Below are 25,494 nucleotides of genomic sequence, written 5' to 3'. Positions count from 1 at the left end.
TGGACTTGAGAGCTTGGGAGATTGTGATTTTTGAAGAGATTTTCACCTGGGGGATTGTGTAAGTGATTCCTACTCGGTTTAGATTAATTTTCATAAATCTACACTTGAATCCATTCTTTAATTTCGAAATTTTGATGGAAATTGGGGGAAAAGTTCTTAGACCAAGAAATTGAGTTTTGATTGGGACTTTGACATCAGATTGGGATAATTTTGATACGGGTAGACTCGTGAGAGTGTGAGGATTCTGAAAACATAAATTTTACCCGATTCCGATATGTGGGGATGAGGGGCATTTTGGTCATTTTACATAATTTCGTGCATTAGCTTAGAATTTAATTGTAGAATCAGTTACTTGAAGTGTTATTTACATTATGCAATTGAATTGAATAGATTTGGGTCATTTGAAGTCGAGTACACGTGGCAAGAATGTGGTCTCGGGTTAATTTTTGAGTCGGTTCGAGGTAAGTGACTTGTCTAACCTTGTGTCCACCTTCCCCTTAGGATATGATATATTTGATAATTGAAATGCCTTGTACGTGAGGTGACGAGTGCGTACTTGAGCTAATTGTTGAAAAATTCGGTTTTACTTTAAGTATTTCAATTGAGTTTCTTTTTCCTGTTTTATTCTACTTGCGAATTTAGCCTGTTGTAGTTTAGAAAAGCATGTTTAGTTTACTTAACTGCATATTTGCTTAAAATACCTTAATTGCATTACGTGAAGCATGTCAGGCTAGAATTAACTGTTTACTTGTTACAAAATTAGCATTAAATGGAGTATTTTTGTGTTGCTTCTGTGTGTTTTTAATTTGGGACTACGGGACGGCATCCCGGGAGATCCCCTGTACGTATTTATGATCTGGACTGAGGTGCGGGATACCAAGAGATCCCTGACACGTATATTGAGGATACCAAGAGATCATCGGGATACCAACAGATCCCCAACATATATTGAAGGTACCAAGAGATCCCCGGGATACCAAGAGATCCCCAACATATATTGAGGATACCAAGAGATCCCCGGTTATCATCCTTGTTATGAGTGGTACTTCCTTGTGGTTTGCCTTCATTCTCTATTTCCGTTAAGGTACTCTTATTATCATGTATAGATTCTTACTGTAGATTCTCAATTGTACTGCTTATCTTATCCTCTCATCTTTATATTTATTTAATTTCAGTAGGGCCCTGACCTTCCTCGTCACTACCCAACCGAGGTTAGGCTTGGCACCTTACTGAGTACTGTTGTGGTGTACTCATGCCCCTTCTGCGCATGTTTTTCATGTGCAGATCCAGGTACCGCTACTCAAGCCTACCATCCTTGAGGGAAGCGACTGATTTAGAGACTTCGAGGTACATCTGCTGCGTCCGCAGACCGATGAGTCCCTTTCTATTCCTGCTTTTTAGTATTTAGCCCTTCTGTACTTTCTGTTCTTATTAGACATTCTGGAGTTAGAGTTATGTAGTATTTTTATTAGCTTGTGATTCGTGGGTTTTCGGGTCTTGGATTTATGTATTGGTATTGAGAGTTAAACATAGTGTATGCCGAGCGGCACATTTAAACATTGTTATTACTTTATTTCTGTTTTAAATAGTTTTACTTCCGCAAATTTTGGTTTTTCTTCCGCAAATTTAGGTTTACCTAGTCATAGAGACTAGGTGCCGTCACGATGGTTCACAGAGGGCGAACCGGGGTCGTGACATCTATCTTTTTTCTTTTTCTTCCTCTTTACAAATATTTTGGGTCTTCCTTTTTTTCTTTACCAAAAACATTTGTGACTATTTTGATTTTATTTATTTCAAAATCATAGTACAAGAACAAGAGTACAGCAGAAAAGTTCCAGTTTTATGCTGCAAGGTCAAAAGAAGGTTGTCGTCATAATGATTTATTTGTTGCTTATCAAAAGATATCTTTACTTCAATTATGTACAATATTATCTCTCAACATGCACAACTAACTTTAGTTTATATCTTTTTCTTCATATAATTGGTAGCTTTAAGATGAAATTTATTTAGTTTTTCATAATTAGAGTATTATATAGTTTAGTACTATTTAGATCTTTATCAATTAGATGACACTTAAATAAACTTCATATAATATATAGAAGTATCTGCTCAAAATAAACCAAAATTATAAAATTAACCCAATAGTAATATACTATATAAGTGTTTTTGCTCTCATAAAAAGGGAATAATATCTAAATTAGTCATTAGCATAATGGTCTTTTGATAAATTATGTATATTTTTAAAACCGCGCGAATTGACTAGTTTTAATATGAAAAGATGAACAAAATAAAAAGGGGCGTAAGTCTTGTCCATTAGATACATGTCACTTCAAAAACAATTTCCAAATGCCTTAATCAATGAAGTCATAATTAAAGTTGTTGTCTGAAATTTAAACATAATTATTTCTCTGTAATTGCAATGAGGTGAATTATTATTGGTATGAAACATCTTACGTCAGAAATTAGATGACAAAAGTCAAACGCCGCGTAAAATCTTATCACTAATGGTCTTTGTAACAAGTTCAAGTGGAAGGGGCCAAGGGGGTTGGAATTGTTGCAGCTACAGCTACGAAATTATATGGAAATTTTCAAGAAAAACCAACACATGATAGGTACGTCTTATGCTATTGACAATTTCAAGGAATTCGAAATTTCTTTTTGTTTATTTTTCATCTAATCTATTTCATCCATCAGTTTTATTAAAGATACAGGACTATACATGAGACCAATACACATAAATCATAATATTTCTCGTCCCAACAAAAACAAAATAGAGATTCAAAATACATGGAATAGAATGATTCACTATAAATCTATAATTTTAGATAAATGTTTTATCTAATCAACTATGTTCATCGACTTAAAAAATATTTTTCTTGAACTGGGAGTCTATTCGAAATAGCTTTTCTATCTAAAAAAAGGTAGAGATAAGGTTTTCGTACACCTCAACCTTCCCAAACCCAATTTTTAAGATCACACCGGATATGTTATTTGTGTTCATCGGCACATAATATGCCAACAATAGACTTACTAAGAGATATTTGACAAAATTATATGTAAGAGGAACAAAAACACGATAGAGATTCAAGGTAACGCGTATGATATTTTGGTTTCAATTAGAATATTAATTTATTGTTTTTTAATATTATGCAAATTTAAAATTTTGGGCAAAAGTAATGTAAATTGCAGGCTTTCATAGACAAACATGTATAGGGAATATTTGAAAGTGGCAGTAGTCATTGCTATCTGGAATTAAAGTCTAAAACAAACTTTCACGCACTAATTTCATGTTCCAGCGTTTCACTCCCACCAATTATTCTACTCTTCCAATAACCAGATAACTTAAATTAGACGGAAAGCTTGTAATTAACTTCTAAAATCACATACTTCATGATACAATGAACAGAGACTGTCATTACAGAGTTAAGTCTTATATTCATTTACTTATTGGGTTATGCGACTATTATTTATGATATTTACTAATATAAGGCAAGTCCCAAATTCAACATTAATGTATGGACTTTTTGATGACATGGGGATAACAAGGCTCACTAAGTTAGTATTTAAGCCTTAATAAAAACTTACTACTAGTATTTATTGAAAACATAATATACACACCATGATACATAACTACACACCCTATGACGATCTCCTTAACAATCAAATCATTTACAACATATATAGACATTTGACCATTGAAGAAGTTCTTAAAGTCAGGACCATGAATTCATCTTAAATTGTTTCTAGGCCATATGCTTTAATTATCTAATTTGAACACAAAGTGGCATGGCAACAGTGTGGTCTAATGCTCCCTTCTCATTGAAGAGTAATTAATATAGCAAACACATGCAACTTTTATGTGACATCTTTCATACGCTTGGAGTTTACTTATCAATGCATATATAAATCTAATGACTTATAGAAAAGACAATAATTGCAAAAGTAAGATCTAATACTTAGTAGAAGCTGATTCGATTAGAAAGAAATCTTGATACATTATGTTTAAGTTGTTCCCAAGCATCAAATCTCAAAACTTGAAGTGAATTCTGAAAGAGATTTTGCGGATACATATTTCTCATCTCCATTTTCCCATCCTAACTCATCGCGGTTGATTATTTAGATAGTAGAGTAGACCATTTCTAACAGATTATCTAGAATGTAAACCTAGTGTCGGCTAGGCATAGATCGATAAAAGGAGAAGAAAAAGAGAGCATTTTCAATTTCAAGCAGAAGTGTAGACCAGTTCCCTTACAACTAATAGCAGAGCTTCAGAAGTTTGCAGGAAACATAACAAAGCTTCAGAAGTTTGCATGTTAAAATAACAAAGCTTCGGAAGACATGACAAATATACAATGCATCTAAAGATCTCATATATACCAGATTCAGACTACTAACATGACTCCTTATTCAGCAATAGATGGTATTCGAGTCACAATGCACTTTAACTCTTTAGTTTTTCAGACCATTCACGAAACACAGATAGAAAAGCTGGGCCTGATCACTTAACCTCACCATCCTCTCTGAGAACCACCAGATGAATGTCCATTCAACCTGTCTAAGACAGCATTAAAATCGACAGGCTGACCACTTTCCTCAAGCCTTTGGATCACATTAATAACATGATCAGCGCGGTAGCCCATACTCACCATCTTTTCAATCAGCTCTTTGAATGGATGGTTCCGCACCAACTGAGGTGGACGAACCATCAGATTTGCACTGGGGGTAGGCTGCGGATTTTGGGGAGGGAAGCTGGAGGGAGGATAACCACTTTGTGAGAAATTTGGTTGTGGTGGTGGATGGCCCCTTGTGCCTTCACCATCATACATCACATATGCATTTCCTGGAGAAAGTGTTGGATGAGCTCCATTAGCTGCATACCCATCGCCCACTGCACCAAATGAAGGCTTAAGATGCGGCGCCACAGGCTGTTGCTGAAGGGGCCTGCCAGACCTATCATACCCATAAGACATTGCTTCGGGACGGCTAGCAACTGGTTGAGATATTCCAGAAAATGGCACTTGCATTGGCATACTATTGGGTGCCGTCTCAGGAGGAGGATTAGGCTGACTGGGCGGATAAGAGGGATAAACAGCAGGTGATGTAGGTCTAGCTTGCTGTTGCATACTTGGTATTTGTGAATGTTGAACCTGTTGAGGCACCTGTTGGGCCCACTGCTGCTGATATTGGGGCACTGACTGGACTTGTGGTGTCTGATTCACCTGAGGTGGCGCTGGCTGTGGTGGTACTTGCATTTGAGGATTTCGATACTGGGAGTCAGATGACAAATACTGGCCTTGAGGAAACTGAGTTGGAGCTTGTTGATTTACCATCTGAGGAGAGGGTAAATAATATCCTTGTGACTGGGGCATACTTTGGGATGGAATTGGTTGCGGAGGCTGCACTGGTAGCTGTTGTGGCTGCTCCACAGGTCGGTTAGTAAGAGAAGCCTGGGGTGCCACTTGATGAGGTAGTGCAAGAGCCAGTTGCTGTCCATGCCCTTCAGGTGAGTTATCACTTTTTTTAGCATCAGACAGGTGTTGAGCATTCTTCTCGTCATTCTGCTGAGAAATGCTGGATGAAGTTGAGTCTTTCTGTGCGAGCTGAAGCTTGGCCAGCTCCTTTTGAGTTTCAGCAAGTTCTTGTTTATCTCTTAGAATCTGCACAGATCGGTGGACCTGCAGGATGAACAGTTTAGTAAATCAATAGTTATTTAAGTTTTTGAATGGAATCAACAGCTATTTAAGTTATAGACACAATGTGATGGAAAAACCATTGAACACCAAAGAGCAACTTGAAAATTGCCAGTGGGCAAGAACGAAATCATCCATATGCCTTAGAACCAACAAAAGCACAAGTTTAGAGGCATAAGAATATCAGAAAGTGCATCTAGAGCTTCAAGCACAAAATCAACAAAAAAGACCAACAAAAAAGCACGTCTCTGCAGAGAAATAGGAAAGAAAAATATTCCAAGTCAATCGGCATTATTGGTGTCTCTGTTATAATGGGGAGTTATTCTACTCACAACAGATTTCCTCCAAACTAGACCAACCCAAATCAGATAAATAGTGAATTTTGTCAACTGGCCACGTTAACTAATGGAGAAGATGTCTAGTTTAAAAAAATTCTCTACGTGCAGTCACATTTAAAAGCTAAAAACAGATCTGCACCACACAAACTTATCCAGAAACTGCAGGTCCAAGAAAATTCAGCAGACATAAAGCTGCTAATTTCAAGTAAAAATCAAGAAACACATTCCCCTATATGTATCTCAGTTACACTATACCGAAATGTGTGCTGCCTTATATAAGTAACAGGTCAATTTTTAAACTAATTTAAGACATAAGGGAGTGGTAAGCTTTTAAGAGTCTAACTTTATGTAATCCCCCCCCCCCCCCAAAGCCGTGAACTAACCTCTTGCACATGCTTCTCAAGAGCCTTCAGTTTTGAATCTGCCTCACCATGATCCCGAACTAAATCAGAGCGCATTTCTCCAATAGACTTATCAAGATTGTAACAGTATAATTCCAACTGCGACAAGCGTGAGCTTATTCCCTCTAGGAAACGCATGAGATTGTCAGCATATTTCTTCATGGTCTTCTCAACAGTAGATATCATGTCTTGATTGAAGGAAGATTCTTCTGGTGGACTATATGCTGGAGCAGGAAACATTGATGACCTTGTCATTCTGCTTTTGTGGAACTCCTACTCAATACAAGAGCAAAATTAAGTTAAAATTCTTAAAAAGCAATGCTTCTACAAATTTATACCCTAATTGAGTTATACTGAATTAAAAAGGTTAGATTAGATGAATATAGTAGCATGGATCTTTGTATCAATACTCGCAAAGATTACATAAGCATTATTGTGGAGTAGAACTTAATCCTTATGGTAACGCGAAATTGGTCCAAATAAGGCCCATTAATGCAACTATTTGATGGTCACTTTCAAAGTGCTAGATAAAACCCAGGCGCAAGTTTCACCATCAGACCTTAAAACCAGTTCAACCCAAGGATATGTGCACCAATGATTTTTTTCCATCAATACTGCGCCAGATGATTTTTTTTAATCAATACTGTGCTAAATGAATGATTTCAATGAAATACAACTTCTTGTACCATATAAAGATTGGCATGACAGAGTACCCCCCCGGGGGGGGGGGGGGGCCTTCTCATCCTGGTCAAACTTTAGTCACCTGTTTTTGCAGTTTCATTTCTTCGATTTGTTTATTCGATCGAAAAAAAAAAAATGAGAGAGAGAGGAGAAGAATCCATAGGGAAGAAGAGGCTAGATCATCATTTGGGAAAAGGGAAGGTAATGGAGAGGCATCAATGCTTTTAGCTCCCAGCTTACACGACAATATCTCAAGAATGGACTATTACTAGCTGAACCAACTGCGAACCAAGTGTTGAGTCAGTAAACCTTTGGCTCTTGAAAATCACAAAACATTCTCAACACAGTCTTTATAATTTCTCTTCTATAATCTCAGTTCCTAGAATTTTTGAAGCAAAGAAAGATATCAATGAAAAGTTTAACATGGAGCAAGAGAAGAACAAGATAATAATACCAAAAAATGAAAGCACGGAAATGAAGGTGAGGTTGTATCAAAAATGGAAATCAAACTCTTTCTTCAACAAATGCACATAAGCCAGAGAATGGCAAGCACCACCAACAATGATGCAAACAACATTTAGTTTAACCAAAAGCATCTTTCCACAGACCGGTCAAGTTGGGGGAAGAACCCAATTAGCAACCAATCAGACACAAAAATGTCGAGCTGACAGGGTCAGGTATCACAGCAATAACCATATAAAAAATGAACGCTCTTTTAGTCCCTTTGCTTTAAAGTAGCATATGTTTCAATGTTCTTCCTATTTCCAAAATATAGTATCTCATTTTCTCAGCCAATCCTAGAAACCGAAGCACGAGCTACAGCTATTCCTTACCAGCAAAAGATTTCATTTCCATAGCTAAATGCAACAGAGACACAAAAAGAACATAAAACTAGCTTTGATCAAGGGCATTCACTTGAGGCACAAAATCCGTACCAAATTCCTAATTAAGCAACTATTAGCATAATCCAACAGCAAATTCACTAAATTTCCCCGTATATCTCAAAACCCTAAAGATCAACTAGCATAACTAACCAAAAACTTTCACCTTATATTACATAACTAGGGGGAAAAAATAAACAGCACCTTAGCAGAATTGGGAGCGATCACAGGATCAGAATGGGTTCCATTAGATGGGTCTTGATTAGCAGCATAGTCTTCATAAGAACACAAAATACCATCCGACCCGAAATTAAAACCCGCATTGTTTGGTCTCCCCGATGAGCCAGATGCCATTTTTCAACGATCCAAAACCTAGGGTTTCGCTTCTATTATCAAATTAACCCAAAAAAATAACCTAGAAAAAGGGATAAAGTTTGTTTCTGGGTAGAGAGATAGAGGTATATTTTGGGAATAGTATAGTTGCTTTAGCTTCACTGCTAAACAGGAAGGTCCGTCGTACTGTAATTTGTAGATTCGTACAACTACTACTGCACTTCGTATTTATTCATACTTGTACTTATATTTATTTTTCTGTTCACATTCTTTTCATATATGTTTTGACTTTTTTTATTTTTTTCTTACCGTGAAAACTATGGTTTGCTGAAATTAAGAAAACAAAGAAAGAAATAGGTTAAATATTAGGATAAGCCTAATGACCGACCTCGGAAAATAAAAATGACCGACCACGACGATTATGTGGTAGGTTATATGTTTTCTATATTATTATTACTACTATTAGTACCCGCGCGGATGCGCGGACACTAATCATGTTAAATATTTAAGTTATTTGGATTTTATTTAAATAATCTTAAAATTTACACTTTCTCGAGAAATATAGATAATCATTGGATATTAACGACATGAAAAAAATCAACCATTTCTTCTATTTTTCTTTTTTGATATCATTCTTGCCGGTGTCATTGGATCCTAAAAATAGTCGGGAAGCAAAATAATAACTCATACTTATGGCAAAACAATTAAATGTTGAGACAATGAATGACTTTTGGATAAGACTTAACTCTTTTACTACTACTTGAACTCTTATTTGGTGTGTTGATATCTCTTAAAAATTATTTCTTTCTTAAAATTTCAATTTTTAAAGCATTATTTTTCAATAATAATTATTTTTATAATAATGTAATTGAAAATATTATTCTTAATTCAAAACTCATTTTAGTTAGCTATCTAAAAATATAAAAAATTCTTTAGCTAGTGATTTTTTTTACTCCATTTTGATATTTGATATTAACCATGTTAAATATCTGAGTTATTTGAATATGTAAATAACCTTAACATTTAAACCTTCTAACTAATTATAGATAATCGTCATATATTAATTAAGAAACACTACATGAAAAAAGACTAACATTTTCTCAATTCTCGTAGTGATAATTTTATTTTTGCACTATTCTCATAGGTGTCATTGGAACCTAAAAATAGCCACAAAGTGAAATAATAACTCATATTTATGGAAAAGCACAAAGGTTGACACGATATAAACGATTCTTTGATTACGACGTGACTCTTACATTAAGACTTGAATTCTTATTTGGTATGATTTTATCTTTCAAAAATATTTCTATTTTGAAATTTCAATTTCTAAAACTTTATATATATTATAATAATGAGTATCTTTATAATGATGCAAGTGAAAATATTATCCTTAATTTAAAATCCACTTTAATTGTCTATCTAAAATTTTAAATGATTCTTTGACCGGATTTATTTCAGTATGACTCCATCTTAAGTTTATCGATATCTCTAGCCACGGAATTTGAATTTTTAATACCCTATATACAAAAAATTTGTTCTTTGAATCATTAAATGTTAAATTAGTTAATTATTATTATAAAATATTGCATATCTTGTCTTAAATTGTCAAATAGTTTAATTTTTCGACATCATACTTAGCTTAACCTCAATGCAAACTACTCAAATTACATTCCAATTCAAATTCGAATATCATATCAGTTTGTTAGTAATAGTGAATTTTTAAAAATGACACATAATATAAATTAAAAAAAATATTCTAAGATATCCTTATCTTATAATCTATGTATTTGAGTTGAAAAAAAAATATTTGAAATTGATGAGATTAACTTTCAAAATTTTTATACTCAACAAAGATGAAACATAAGAAGAAATTTATTGTCATCTTTTATGTCACGCCCCAACTTCGGGAGGCGCGACCGGCTCAGTCGAGTGATCCCAACTGAGCAAGCCTTATCAAACACTACCTGCCCAACTCAATATGAATAATAAAACCATGCTTCCGTTTATTTAAACAAGGGAAGATAGTACATCCCACATTACTAGTTCATTTTAATCACCACATTAAACCGTAAATGAGTTCCGAGATTCCATATATTTATACTTTAGAGAAACAGGAGTTAGAATTACAACATAGTTAGTACACCCATCCAACACCCGCACATGACCCACACATATGTCTACGGAGCCTCTAAGAATACAAAAGATAAATGTGACAACGCCGGCAACAAGGCCCCGGTTATACCTCAAAAGTGAAGGTCTACAATAAAAAGAGGTGCAATATGGCCCCTTGAAGGAGGAAAGGGCTCACCAAGTTCTTGAGAAGAAGGATGCTCCACTACACACGATCGGCACTATCCGCAATGGAGCCACCTACACTCATTTAAAAATGTAGCACCCCCAGCAAAAGGGATGTTAGTACCATAGAATAGTACTAGTATGTATAACTAAACTCCATCTAGTTAGAAAGAACTATACAAGAATAGGAATTCACAAGTACACAAATATAACTCAAACTTCGAACGATTACCGCATTATCAGTCAAAAGAATTGTACAACTTTCACATCGTTTTTCCATAGCTTTTAGTTTGGGGCATTCCATACTATTCGCATTTATTTCCAATACCACCGCTATATTGAGCGGAGTCCGATCTCGATCCGATCGGCTAGGTTGCCTCATTCGAGACATACACTCCAATCACAATCTCGTTTTCCTTTTTTCCGGAATTTATTCACAATACCACCGCTATCTTGAACGGAGTCCGATCTCGGCACGATCGGCTAGGCCGCCTTGCCAAGGCGTTGTTCCCTTCTCAGTAATCATTTCATTTCACATATATCATTTCATAGGCACTTGGGCCCACCACTTATCACATCATTCATGGCACTAGGCCGCATTTTACATTATTCCCAATTCCAATATTAGCTTTGCCATTTAGGACAAAAGGTGCACACAAGAGCAACTTTAAATTGTAAGCATGGATATGACTTCACATAGATAGCACAACATATTCAACCGCAATCTCGATTTAGGGTCTAAACATTTCAATACATAATTCATACCTTTGCCCTTTTCAAGTTGTCAAGATAGCACATTGATCATGTTGAGACACATTTTTCACACATAAGGTTACAACACTAATTCATGTAAAATAACAAGCAATGCAACAATTCAACTTTAATCTTACCATGTTCATATAATCACCGATGAATCTCAATTTCTAAAAGATCGGGTTTTAGCCATACATGCCTCAACCGAGCTTTCCTTAATCCTATAACATTCCGGAATGTTCGCACTTCAATCTATTTAAGCAACATAGCACAATTTAACTTATAATCAAGAAAAGATCATAATCTAAGCTCTCTTGAGCATTTTACCGAGCAGTTAGTGTTCATTAAGGCCTTATGGTTCTTTTATGAAAGATTACACTAGCCCATTACCCATGCCTCTTCTTTTATAATTCCTCATACTCTTCAAGAACACATGAATGCAATGTAAACCCCCTTACCCCCATGAATTACCTCATTAATGACCCTTTGTAGCTATGTGTAAAAATGAGAGCTGAGGTGATGAAGCCTTACCTCTTGGGATGAGGGTTTAGGTCCCTCACTTGATTATCCTCAATGATTTACCAAGGATTCATGGAGTAATTTGATGGGAAGCACTTCCCCTCTCTTAGACCCTCCTCTCTATCTCTAAAAATGTCAGGAAATGGGCTCAAAATGAGCTATTGCATAGGATATAACGACAGGGAGTCGGGTTTAAAATTTAGAAAACTGGAGCTCCGACTCGGATCTATGCGATCGCAAAGCTGACATGCCGCCGGCATAATGGACTGCAAAAATGCTCCCCAAAACCTGAACACACTGTCTGGGTATGCGGCAGAAATGCGGTCTGCATACCCGTTCTACGGTCGCATAATGCACAGCAGAACTGCCCCTTACAAAATCCCAAGGGAAAATATGCGACGACTATGCGGTCCGCATATTGGTTATGCAATCGCATACTCGACCACATAGTCGACCTCAAATTTGACCAACACACTGACTCATTTTGCGGCGACTATGCGGCCCGCATACCTGTTATGTGACCGCATAATCACACTTTTCTGGAAAACATTATTTCTTGACTTTTTTGTGCATAGATCAGTCCAAAAAGGTCCGAACTACGCATCTCTAACACATGATCCTAATTGCCACTACAAGCTTTCGGGCTTAGAGTGAAAATTTTCACGGGGCCTCACATTTTATTTCTCGCTTTTAGATTTTTGTAACATTTTTTCAATATATATTTTCTTTTATCTTATTTTTTATGTCATTATTAATTAATTTATTTCACTATAAAAGGATGAGTTTTAATAAAAATTGTCTTCATATGAACTTTAATTATATTTTTAGTCTTTAGTTGAAATTATTTCATATTTTTCTTTTGCTTTATCTAATCAGCCTAAATAGGTGCTCACCCGACCACTTAAATTAAAAAATTGAATGATGTGTAATTTATATATAATCCATATATAATATGTGTATAATCGTGTGTTGTCGGTTTATCATCTATTTATATTAGCTATAAAAAGTAAACAATAAATATGACCGGATATTATGTAAATATTCTATAAGATTTCAGTTTTTTGAGTTTATCCATTATATAACTTCTATTATAATAATTTTAAAACTATATCTTATATTTTTATTATCTTTGAATTAAAAAAAAAAGTAAAGAGTTTTTTCGAAATGATTTGTTTACATTTTAAAAAACATATTTCACGTCATACCAATTTTTTCTTTATATATACTATTTGTTACACTTAAAAGTCGCTATAGAAACTATCAATTAGAAACCAATTTATCTCTTGTTGACTTTAAAAAAAATCTTTTGCATAATCTAATGATTCAAAACTAATATTATTCAACGAAAAAAATATTATACCCTTGCAATATTGGCTTGACTACAGCTAAATGAAGGGGTTTCAGCTTATACCCTTCAATTCCTTGAATGTGCTAAATTGAAATTAATGATAGCAATTGTATAGCCAAAGTTTTGTTATTTGTTTGATGTCCATTTATACAAATTGACTCTTCAAACAAATTCTTCAAGAAGAAAAAAGAAACAACTTTTTTTTAATATTGACTGATTTTGTGATGTTTCTTTCTTCGGCATGTATGTTTACTTTATTATATATATAAGTAAGCTTTTATTTGATTTTGTAAACTTTTTTTTTTGTTATTTAGAAAACATAGACGTGTAGTCTATATATTACAATTATTTTAAAAGAATTTCGTTTTATTCAAATCTAGCTACAGTGTTTTAAAGAACTATAATTATAGGATTTTAAATGTGAAATTGTTTTATAGTTATATGGAGTAGTTTTTTTTTGCTAGAGGCGAAGTAGTTTTAAATAATTAGAAAAGATAACAAAAGTTCCTAATGTGATTGCATATGATCATTAACCGAATTAAGTATGATAACATGATAAAAAAGATAAAATTTATTTTTAATTTAAATTTGAATTTTAGAACCTTAACTATAAATTCAAAAATATCTTTTAATTCAAATTCCGTGTGTGTGTATATATATATTATATTTGTAGTTAACTAAAATAGTCAAATATAGAATAAAGTTACCATATACTATTGATATTTATTAGCTTGCCGCTTGGCTTAACCATAATGTCAATTATATATGGTAACTTTCTTGCTTTAATATATATAGATTATTATTTTGTCATTTTTGCCTTTCTTTATTGCATTCTTTTGCCTAAATCCCTTTCTGTATTAATGTATACGGTAGAAATCGGGCTACCCAATTTATAGGCTCGAGAGGTCGTCCAAAGCCCGAGTCCAAGTAAGGTCGAGTTCGAGCTCGAGGGACCAGATCCGAGTTCGAAGACAGAATGCAATTCTTGGAGATAGGAGTACGAGGAACACCGAAGCCGAGTATGCTCGAACCCGAAATAGTACCGTCATGAATTTGTAATAGAATGAGCTAGATTCCTGCCACGTCCCCAAGATCATGGCGTAAATCCCGAAATAGGATCGTATGATTCCGTACTAGGCGATTAGACAGTTGTATCAAGATATTCCTTGCTGTAAATAAAAAGATACCTTATTTAGGGTTCTCCTATTATATAAAGGGGACCCCAATCATTTTGTAACATCATCTCATCATTAGCAAGAATACACCATTCTACTTTTCTCTTACTCTTCATCAGAACCGTCCTTTACTTCTATTGTTCTACTTTATTGCTCTTAATCCATCTCGAGGTCACTAAGCTCGAGGTCACTTCTGCTGAGTAACATTGGTTCGATTCACTTGTTTCTTTCATTTCTACTTCATATTTCTTGACTATCAATTGGTATTGAACTAAATCACATATCTTTAAAACCACTAATCAAATTTAATTGTTACTCGTATTTTCGAGGTAAACAGTTTGGCGCCCACCGTGGGGCTAAAGATAATAGTGATTATTTCACTACTGATTCTGATAACATACGTTATTTTTACACTTGTTCTTGTCGGAGATTCTTTGTTTTCAGGTTAAAACATGTCAGACTCAAAAAACACTCACGTGCACGACGATGATGGTCTTGGATTTCATGGGGAAAACAACAATGTAGGAGTCGGTGCAGCACCGATAAACCCCGGAGGAAGTGTACGCAGGGAGATCAAATATGATGGCCAAGCAACACAAGGAATAGGAGTTGGGGGAGTCAGTCTCCAAGTGATATTCGAGATACTGCAAGCTCAACAGATTGCCATCGCCCAACTTTAGAGTCAAAATAAAACTCGGAGTATAGCTGAACCGTGGAACACTCGACGTGCTGAACCCGCACCAGAGAGATCAAACGGAGATGGCTCGGGGATTGACCCCACAGTTATGAGGATGCTTGAGGAACTCACCAAGAGAATGGAGTCTGGGGAGAAGAAGATCAAGGATAATAACAAGTAAATGGAGACTTATAACTCCCGTGTTGATCAAATACCAGGGGAACCCCCGATCTTAGAAGGACTAGATTCTAAAAAGCTCATACAAAGACTCTTCCCCCTAGTTCGTATCCAAAGCCAATTCCCAAGAAATTATGTATGCTCGAGATTCCCAAGTATAACGGACAACCAATCCGAATAAACACGTCACCTCGTATATGTATGCCATCAAAGGAAACGACTTGGAAGATGACGAAATTTAATCCGTACTCTATCAAAGAGTGCCTTGATATGGTATCATAAATTACCCCCTAATTCTATTGATTCGTTTGCTATACTTGCAAATTATTTTGTATAAGCACACGCAGGAGCCATTAAAATTGCAACGATGAAGTCAGACCTTTTCAAGGTAAGGCAGAAAGAAAACGAGATGCTTAGGGAATTTGTATCTCGGTTCCAAGGGAATTTGTATATCGCTTCCAAGCGGAGAGAATGGATTTGCCTCACGTCACCGATGATTGGGCCGTTCAAGCTCACTCAAGGTCTCAACACTCGGAGTTCTATAACTTCTCATCAGTTGAAGCAAAGTTTGCTTGAGTACCCGGATGACACTTGGGCCAACGTGCATAATCGGTATCAGTAGAAGATTAGAGTCGCAGATGATCAACTAGGGACTCATTGGGTGTTAGTTTATCCTAGCAGGACCATGGGTAGGATCAAAGGGGACGTCGATCGAGAGCCAAGGTCGAATAGAGATCGATATCAACCGTACAACGGAGACCATAGAGGCAGCGGGTCTGGTCGAAGCTTCGCCAAAATGAGAGGAGAAACGGTCAAGGTCAAAATTCACGAGGGCCTGATGCCGAGGAAGATCACATTAAATATCCAAAATCCGAATAAAGGTACGACCCCATTCCGATTCTCTCTATTTTTTCGACTAAAACTTACAGGCTATCAACAAGGATCGACACGAAGCTTTGAATCTTAAAGCACGCGTTGCACTTTGTTTCCCTTAGACCAGTTTTTGTCCCAAATGGGTTTTTCTGACATGGTTTTTAACGAGGCAACCATTGTTCGTGCTGACTTAGGGCAGTTTAACGGTATCCGAGTTCCCTAAAATAAGCCTCAAGATCTGGGAGGCATTACCCTTGAATGTTCGCTTTATTGCAAGGAAGTTACTTCATGACAACGGGGTCTCGATAGGAAAATGTTGTGATAGGTTTTAAATATTCTTGCCTTATGTTTTTATGATCTAACAAACTTACTGTTAAGAAACAGATAGGGAACCTGACTTACTTGGACTATACTACAAGCTTAATGGATTCCAGCTAAAGGTGAACTGCTACAGCTTCAGGAGCTAGGAACCCAAATAAGGACCTGATACCCTTGTGGTTTCTACATAGCATTACAAAGTCAATTGGACACAGCTAGAAACGAAGTGACTGCCTGCACTGTTTCTGCCGCACTGCACTGTTTCCAGCTCCCACTCATTCTCTGACCAACTAAAGTGCTCACATCATTTCAAATGATGTGATCTAGGTGTACCAATAATGAGTTTATACAAAAACATCACTTAAATGTTTCAGTTTCTCGTTCAAGCATTTTGCCAAAAATAGAGAAATCAATCCTCGCGAGCTTGAAGAACAAAGTTGAACGCAACTACGAACCAATTCCTAAAGTTAGCTTGTTTTGTCCTAGTTGAGTTGTAACTTTGTAATTGTACTTAATGTATCTCCTAAATTGTTTAGCTAGAAGCATTGATTAGGAATCCTCTTGTTAATCTGTAAACTCCTTGAGTTTTTGTTGTGACTAGGTTTAGTCATAAGAAAAAGTCTTTGTAACTGTAAAGTGACAAAGTGGCTTATGGTGAGAGCATCACAAGTTAGTAAAAGTCTTTGTAACTAGGAAGTCACAAAGTGGCTTGTGGTAAGAGTACCACAAGTTAGTTGAGTAAATTCTTTATAATGGAGTCATTATAAAGTGGCTTGTAATAGGTTTTTATAAGTTAGTGAAGTTGAAAGCCTACAGGTGTAGGTCGTGGTTTTTTGATCCCCTTGTGTGGGATTTTTCCACGTAAAAATCCTCTGCCTTATTTACGTATAGTTTTATTAGCATTCTCAGCAGAATCTCGTAGAGAACCAGGTACTCTATTGTTTGGTGGACTGACACAAACTAACAATTGGTATCAGAGCGGGTTCCTCCTATCAGGCTAACACCTAGGAAGGATCCTCATGGTTGCTCCACCAAATTTTGAATAAGGTCAATCTACATACCGACCACCTAGGTTCAATGGACAATACTATGGGTGGTGGAAAACAAAAATGCATGATTTTATCATGGCTAAGGATTCCGAGTTATGGGATATCATATGCGATGGTCCTTATGTTCCAACCAAGGTGCTGGAAGAACTTCCATTTTCAATGGCAAAAACTAGTAAAGAGTACACTGAAGCAGACAAAAAAGTTGTAGAGAAGAATTTTCGTGCCAAGAAAATTCTAGTATGTAGAATAGGACCTGAAGAGTACAATAAAATCTCCACCTGCGACACTGCCAAGGAGATATGGGAAACTTTGCAAAAAGCTCATGAGGGAACAACACAAGTAAAATATTCTAAGATTGATATGATCACTACCGAGTATGAACTCTTCAAAATGAGGGACAATGAATCCATTCAAGATGTACACACAAGATTCACTTCCATCATAAATGAGTTACACTCACTTGGTAAAACTATTCCTAGAAACAAGCTAGTGAGGAAAATCCTCAACATTCTTCCTAGCTCTTGGGAAAGCAAAGTGAATGCTATTACTAAATCAAAGGACTTACAAGAGCTGACCATAGAAGAGCTGATCAAAAACTTGAAGACCAACGAGTTGAAGAGGAAGATAGATAGTGAAAAAAGAGAACCAAAGAAGTAAAAGAACCTGGAACTTAAAGTTGATAACAATGATTCAAGTGATGAAGACAGTGACATGGCTTACCTAACCAAAAGGTTTCAGAAGATGGTCAGAAGAAATGGAAAAATGCTAAAAAGGGACAGCTCTAACAAACCAAAGAACTATGATCTTTGTTACAAGTGTGGAAAGCCTGGACACTTCACGAAGGACTGTCCTCTCTTGAAGCAAGAATTCTCCAAGAATTACCATGAGAAAATAGCCAACAAACCATGTTCCTTTCAAGGACTTCAAGAGAAAAAGATCCGATGTCAATATGATGAGACATACTCTTGCAACATAGAGGGATTCCTCTAATGAGTCTGAGATGAACCTGATACTGGTGATAGTTCCATGATGGCAGTTGAAGGGGAGGAGATTGAATATGACTCAACTTTTGCTTTGACGGCTCAATCAGATGATGATGAAGACGATGGCAACAAAGAGGTAAATTTCAGGGATGTTTAGAGAAAGCTGAAATCCTATTCTCCAAAAAAACTCATGTCTTTAGCTAATGTATTAATTAATGTTTTTCATAGTCTTGTGGAGGATAGGGATTCTTTGACCTTAGAATTAGGAGAATTTGAACAAACTATAGACGACTTAGTGGTTGTAGTTACTGACCATAAGAGAACCATTGAAATCTTTAGAAAAGAAAAGGATGATCTTCTGGCAAAAATTACAGACCTAAGGGAAACAATAGTGAAACCATGGACTAAGTCAAAATCTGAAAATTCTGGAAAAGGAAAGGAGATAGCCAGTGAGGAACACATTAGGCTTGAAAATGAGGTGAAAGCTATGAGAACTAGGATATGTGTTGAAATTGAGAAAAACGAGCAACTCTACACTAATCTAGAAAGAGTAAAGAATGATCGTGAAAAATCCCTAAAATGGACTTGGTCCTCAGAAGCTACCACTGCTATGCATACTAATGATTGTGAAAACAGGCAGGGAATAGGGTTCCAAAGGGAAAAAACTCCTCACAACCCTCACAGCAAGTACGTCACTGTTTCTGATAACTGGTCTTGTACCCAATGTGGGAACACTAGACACTTCAAAGAAGATCTCCAGGTCAGGAATCAATCTGTTCAGAAAAACAAATTGTTTGCGGAAAAGGTGACTACAAAAGAGGAACTAGGTTCCACTCACAAAAAACGCACATTGACTGCATGGACTAAGAGAACTCTTATTCATCCTTTTGCCTACTACAAGGGACCCAAACTTGCTTGGGTTCCTAAAACTAACTCGTAATCTCTTGTGTAGGGAACAAATAAAGGAAACTTTCAACAATGGTTCATGGATAGTGGATGTTCAAAGCACATGACTGGGAACACCATGGACTTTCTTTTACTAAAAGCCCTACAAGGAGGGAGTGTATCCTTTGGCAATGGAAAAAGGGGTCACTCACTCATTTTATTGAAAATATGTACTATGTCAATGGCCTTAAGTATAGTCTCTTGAGTGTCTCTCAAATCTATGATAAAGGAAACAAGGTGAAATTCTTGTCCAAAATATGTACAGTTATTGATCTTGTGAATAGTGAAGTAGTACTTGTGGCCAAAAGATACAAGAACATCTATGTTGCTGATTTTGAGTCCTTACAGAGTGGTTGATGCAGTTCAGGGAACTCCACTAGCACATGAGAGAAGAACAGAGGAAAACCAGCCATCTATACCCTCTTCCTCTTAGAATGAACCTTAGACGTCCAACTAGAGACACCAAAGCTCTCATCCGATGGACAAAATTATTACTCCTCTAGATTCTGGAGTACAAACCAGGTCAAGAGCTAGAAATTCACTTGCCTTCTTAGCTTTTCTCTCCCAGATAGAACCCAAGAATATCAAGGAAGCCTTTAAAGATGCAGATTAGATTATAGCCATGCAAGACAAGATACATCAGTTTGAGAGAAACAATGTGTGGCACTTGGTACCTAGACCCTCAGATCGAACCATTATAGGAACCAGCTGGGTATTCAAAAACAAGCTCGATGAACATGGAATTACCACAAGGAACAAGGTCAAGCTAGTGGTTCAAGGCTACAATCAAAAGGAAGGAATTAACTATGATGAAACATTTGCCCCAGTGGCTCGCATGGAAGCTATTAGAATCCTAATCGCTTTTGCATCTCATATGGAATTCACCTTGTTCCAAATGGATGTCAAGAGTGCATTTTTGAATGGACTTCTTAAGGAAGAAGTCTATGTGAAGCAACCTCCAGGGTTTAAATGTCATGAGCACCCTAAATATGTATTTAAACTGGACAAAGTCTTATATGGACTGAAGCAGGCTCCTCGAGCTTGGTATGAAAGGCTGTCAAAGTTCCTCCTGGAAAATGGCTTTAAAAGAAAAAAAATGACAACACTCTTTTCTTAAAGAAATAAGGAAGGAACCTGCTCATTGTTCATTTCTATGTTGATGATATCATTTTTGGAGCAACAACTGATTCTCTGTGTGAAGAATTTGCAAAACTCATGGGAAGTGAATTTGAAATGAGCATGATGGGGGAACTGAACTTCTTCTTGGGTCTTCAAGTAAAATAGTCCCCAAAGGGTATATCCATTTGTCAGCAAAAATACATCAGGGAGCTCTTAAAGAGGTTTGACATGGAAGTATCAAAAGTGATAGAAACTCCCATTGCTACTTCTACTCGACTGGATATGGATGAAACTGGATCTCCTGTGAATCAAACCATGTATAGAGGCATTATTGGGTCTCTCCTCTATCTTACTGCTAGCAGACCTGATATTGTTTTTAGTGTGGGCCTGTGTGCAAGGTTTCAATCAAATCCCAAGGAATCTCACTTGAAGGCTGCCAAAAGAATACTGAGATATCTCAAAGGAACATAGGACCTGGTGTTGTATTATCCCTCAGGTGACAGTTTTAATCTCATTGGTTATGCTGATGCAAATTATGCAGGTTATCTTATAGATAGGAAAATTACTTCTGGAATGGCTCACTTTTTAGGATCATGTCTTATCTCTTGGGGCACAAGGAAGCAAAATTTAGTGGCTCTTTCAATAGCTGAAGCTGAATATGTAGCTGCAGCATCCTGTTGTGCTCGACTTTTATGGATCAAGCAACAACTAGAGGACTTTGGGGTACTCACTGAGAGTGTGCCCCTTCTATGTGACAACACCAGTGCACTCAACATGGCTAAGAATCCAGTTCAACACAAAAGGACAAAACATATTGATGTGAGGCATCACTTTCTGTGGGACAATGTGGAGAAAGGGCTGATATGTATGAAGTTCTGCTGCACAAAAAAATCAAATTGCAGATATTTTCACCAAGGCACTAAGTAGGTAACAGTTTGAAAGAAACAGAGTGAAGTTAGGGCTTTAAAAGCCCAATTGAGAACCTGATCCCTCTTTATCTGGCTATGAAAATCACCTTCAAGAAATAACTGGCTAAAAGTGTTTTCTGGCCATGTCTAACTCACTTTAATACCGTTGCAGGTAAACACGCATGATGAGTATAGAAGTTGTAGATGCAGTGCATGAATGATAAAATAGGATTGATTCTTTTAAAAAAAAGGTCAAGAACCTGGTTCTTGTACCAAAGGTTAGTAGTTCTATGCATCCTTTAATACATGTCTTAAAAAAGGGTAGAAAACACAACTGCCATGTCATTCAAATTTTCAGATCCTGCTATCATGTCTCTTCATTTCAAATTGTTTCATCTCCCTCTGAAACATTGCACTTCTCCATGCCCAACCACTGTTTCAGAACCAGTGCCTCTTCCTCTCTCATCATAATTATCTTCTCCTCATAAAACCCCTTCTATGTTCTCCCTAACCATAAGTCCTCTATTAGAATTTCCCAAAAGCAATGTCACACCATTTTTTCAATGGCTGATACAAACTCCGACCTCCCTGCCTCAATCGTAACTACTACTGATAAACCTGTGGAGACTTCCGCTCCTACTAAGGTTTTCTTCCCACTCTTACTCTTCCCGCTCAGGTCACACCTCACCCTGTTTCCCCGCCTCTCTCTATTTCAGAAAACCCTAAAATTGTGGCTCTATCCTCTCTATCTTCTGAGGATCCCACCAGTCAAAGACCAAGTGGAGAACAAGGTCAAAACCCTGAGGTCATAGAGAGTTCTGTCATCATTGATACCGATTCCGTGGTGGCAGTAGTACTATTTGAGGAAGAGAAAAATGTTGTAACCGTCTTTGTGGTGTCTGCTGGTGGTGTACTGCATAATATCATCTCTCAGAAAAAAGAGGTACAAGGTATGAGGGACGAATGAGCCATTGTAACTGTTGAAGGGGATGCACCAACAGATACTACTAGGCCATCACATGAGGAACCTGATCCCTCTCCATAGGACCCAGGTCAGGGCTTTTATTCCTAGGACAGTTCTGTTCCTGCATTCACTATGCCCTTGGAAATACAATTACCTGAAATGAGATCCAATGATGAGGAGGACCTAGATAATGTGGCTCTTGATGTATTCATAGTTAAGCAGAAGGTTGTGTCCACTATTGAGTCTGAAACCAAACGACCTACTACCAGGCTTCAAGCTAAGGTGGCCTACGATTCTGCCCTTCAAAAGAGCAAGAAAAGTAGTAAGAAGAAAAGGAGAAAGTTGGTGAAAGACAGTGTACCTGTAAGTGATGAGGCGATCCCTGTAGTAGAGGTGGAAGAGGAAACCCCAGATGAACCTGGTACACTGGTTAGATGGACTTCGAAAAAGAAGAAGCCTGTTTCAATAGAGAAGGGGTCAACCACTAGGTCCAAGTTGAAGGAGGTGGTGAGTGAGTTCTCGATGTCTGATGAGGATGTATTAGTCAAATCCAAGGGAAAAGGAAAATTACGTGGTGAGAAGTCCGGCAAATGCAAGTCTAAAATTTTTGAAGAACCTGGTTCTGTGAAGAGAATGAGAAGTGAAGTCAGCCTTGGCTCTGAACGCCTGAGGCATCAAAAAGTTCTGCTGGGTCGTATGTTTGATCAGTAATCTCTAAGATGGTTGGTATGCGCCAAATTCTGGAAATGGTCGAGTTTTAACATTGGGCGCATCTATTCCAAATAGATGCACCTAAGGTATATGAGGATGAGGTACAAAGCTTCTTTGCTAGCCTCTTTCCCATTGAAATTGACCACATTTGTGCTTTGGTCAATGGAGTGGCCATCGTGTTCGATGTAAAGTTTCTTGGAGAGATTCCTAAAGCTCCTACAGCCGGTGTGTCTAGTGTAAAAGATGTGTGTCAGTTTAACTTCAGAAATGTCGTGGTAAAAGACAATGCAAACCAGAAGGGGGACCAAATCCATAAGAAAGCGTTACTTCCTGTCTATCAGTTGCTGTTCGAATTGGTTAACAAAGTTCAATTGCCTCGAGCTGAGAGGAGGTCAGTGACTTGTAAGTCTGACCTGTTCTTGATGGAGCAACTGGACAGTTTTACTCCTGTGAGTCTGCCTGCTATTATGATTGAACACATGCAAAAGGTTGCCACCCTCAAAGATGGTAATCATGGCCTTCCCTACGGGTTCCTGCTTACTCGAGTGTTTAAATTCTTTGAAATACCACTGGGGACAGGCAAGGTGAGGACTAAGAAGCAGATTTTCTCACATACCACTTTGAAAGAATGCGAGTGCATAGAAAAGAAGGGGGGTAGGAAGTACATCAACCGTCTTACAACTTATTAATGCTCAAAACAGTGCAGCTGAGGAAATTCGTCGGTTGAAGGTCAGGAATGCTATCCTGGAATGTCATCAAGCCCAAGAGGTTCCGGTGTCAACTGATGAAGTAACTTGGTTGACAAAGGATAATGCTGATCTCAGGGCGCAAGTAGAGAACCTGAAAGCAGAACTGCTTAATGAGCAAAAGTCGGGAAATGTTCGAATAGACCTTGTTCTCCAAACACTTGCTGCAGCTTCCAAGCCCTTTACTCCTAGTGCCTCCTAAGTATCCCTTCAGTGACCAGTTTATGGAAATGTTTGTTAAGTTTTTTTGTTGTTTTGGCAGATGTCTTTGTTTTCTTTTTTTATGTGGTTGGGATAAAACACTACTGCTCCCGTTTTAACAAGTCCAATGTTGCCTTTTGCTTTTTTAAAGCAAAGGCATATTAAAGTTCTATTAATATCAATTCTATCCTCTTTTATTATATCAATAATTTACTTCTGTGTTTCTATTCTCTATTATGTTTGTGTGCACATATGTGGTATGAGTTAGCTTAGCTGGACTTCTTTGTGTTGTTCTTCTGTATGTGTTTTTTTAATGATGCCAAAAGGAGGAAAAATAATAGAATTATATGATCATCAACTCAGGGGGAGCACATGTGTACGAAAGGGCATACAGTCAGGGGGAACCTGTGTTCTCTTGTTACTTAATCTGGTTCTTACTGCTCTAAATCCACTCTATAAATGTTAAAGTTTTTCATCATCAAAAAGGGGAAAATTGATAGGTTTTAAATGTTCTTGCCTTATGTTTTGATGATCTAACAAACTTACTGTTAAGAACCAGATAGGGAACCTGACCTACTTGGATTATACTGCAAGCTTAACGTATTCCAGCTAAAGGTGAACTGCTACAACTTCAAGAGCTAGGAGCCCAAATAATGACCTGATACCCTTGTGGTTTCTACATAGCAGTACAAAGTCAATTGGACACAACTGGAAACGAAGTGACTGCCTGCACTGTTTCTGCCACACTGCACTGTTTCCAGCGCCTACTCATTCTCTGACCAACTAAAGTGCTCACATCATTTCAAGTGATGTGATCAAGGTGTACCAACAATGAGTTTATACAAAAACATCACTTGAATATCTTAGTTTCGCATTCAAGCATCTTGCCAAAAACAGAGAAATCAATCCTCACGAGCTTGAAGAACAAAGTTGAACGCAACTACAGACCAGTTCCTAAAGTTAGCTTGTTGTTGTCCTAGTTGAGTTGTAACTTTGTAATTGTACTTAATGTATCTCCTAGATTGCTTAGCTACAAGCGTTGATTAGGAATCCTTTTCTAAATCCGTACACTCCTTGAGTTTATGTTGTGACTAGGTTTAGTCATAAACAAAAGTCATAGTAATTGTAAAGTGACAAAGTGGCTTGTGGTGAGAGCATCACAAGTTAGTAAAAGTCTTTGTAACTAGGAAGTCACAAAGTGGCTTGTGGTAAGAGCACCACAAGTTAGTTGAGTAAATTCTTTGTAATGGAGTCAATACAAAGTGGCTTATAATAGGTTTTCACAAGTTAGTGAAGTTGAAAGCCTACAAGTGTAGGTCGTGGTTTTTTTTATCCCCTTGTGTGGGATTTTTCCACGTAAAAATCCTCTGCCTTATTTATGTACAATTTTATTAGCATTCTCAACAGAAT

At 37.1% G+C, this 25,494-nt stretch overlaps 3 protein-coding genes across 3 annotated transcripts; 2 read left to right on the top strand and 1 right to left on the bottom strand.

The window, feature by feature from the left end:
* Positions 1-4,191: 4,191 nt before the first annotated feature.
* LOC104231644 (uncharacterized) lies at positions 4,192-8,541 on the bottom strand. The gene is made up of 3 exons (XM_009784674.2): positions 8,196-8,541; positions 6,412-6,702; positions 4,192-5,675 (listed from the first exon to the last, which is right to left on the bottom strand). Exons 1-3 carry the CDS (start codon positions 8,343-8,345, stop codon positions 4,509-4,511), a joined length of 1,608 nt encoding a protein of 535 aa, XP_009782976.1. The 5' UTR covers positions 8,346-8,541; the 3' UTR covers positions 4,192-4,508.
* Positions 8,542-17,567: 9,026 nt separating this feature from the next.
* On the top strand, positions 17,568-18,164 carry LOC138873017 (uncharacterized). Its single transcript, XM_070151447.1, has one exon. The coding sequence runs from the start codon at positions 17,568-17,570 to the stop codon at positions 18,162-18,164; it is 597 nt and encodes a 198-aa protein (XP_070007548.1).
* Positions 18,165-18,248: 84 nt separating this feature from the next.
* LOC138873016 (uncharacterized) lies at positions 18,249-19,868 on the top strand. Its single transcript, XM_070151446.1, has 4 exons — positions 18,249-18,450; positions 18,544-18,626; positions 18,729-19,426; positions 19,784-19,868. Exons 1-4 carry the CDS (start codon positions 18,249-18,251, stop codon positions 19,866-19,868), a joined length of 1,068 nt encoding a protein of 355 aa, XP_070007547.1.
* Positions 19,869-25,494: the final 5,626 nt, after the last annotated feature.

This window comes from Nicotiana sylvestris, chromosome 7 (genome assembly GCF_000393655.2).
Source record: "Nicotiana sylvestris chromosome 7, ASM39365v2, whole genome shotgun sequence".
In the NCBI taxonomy this organism is placed as follows: domain Eukaryota; kingdom Viridiplantae; phylum Streptophyta; class Magnoliopsida; order Solanales; family Solanaceae; genus Nicotiana; species Nicotiana sylvestris.
Note: the sequence above shows the minus strand (reverse complement) of the source record. Positions and strands in the feature narration are given on the sequence as shown.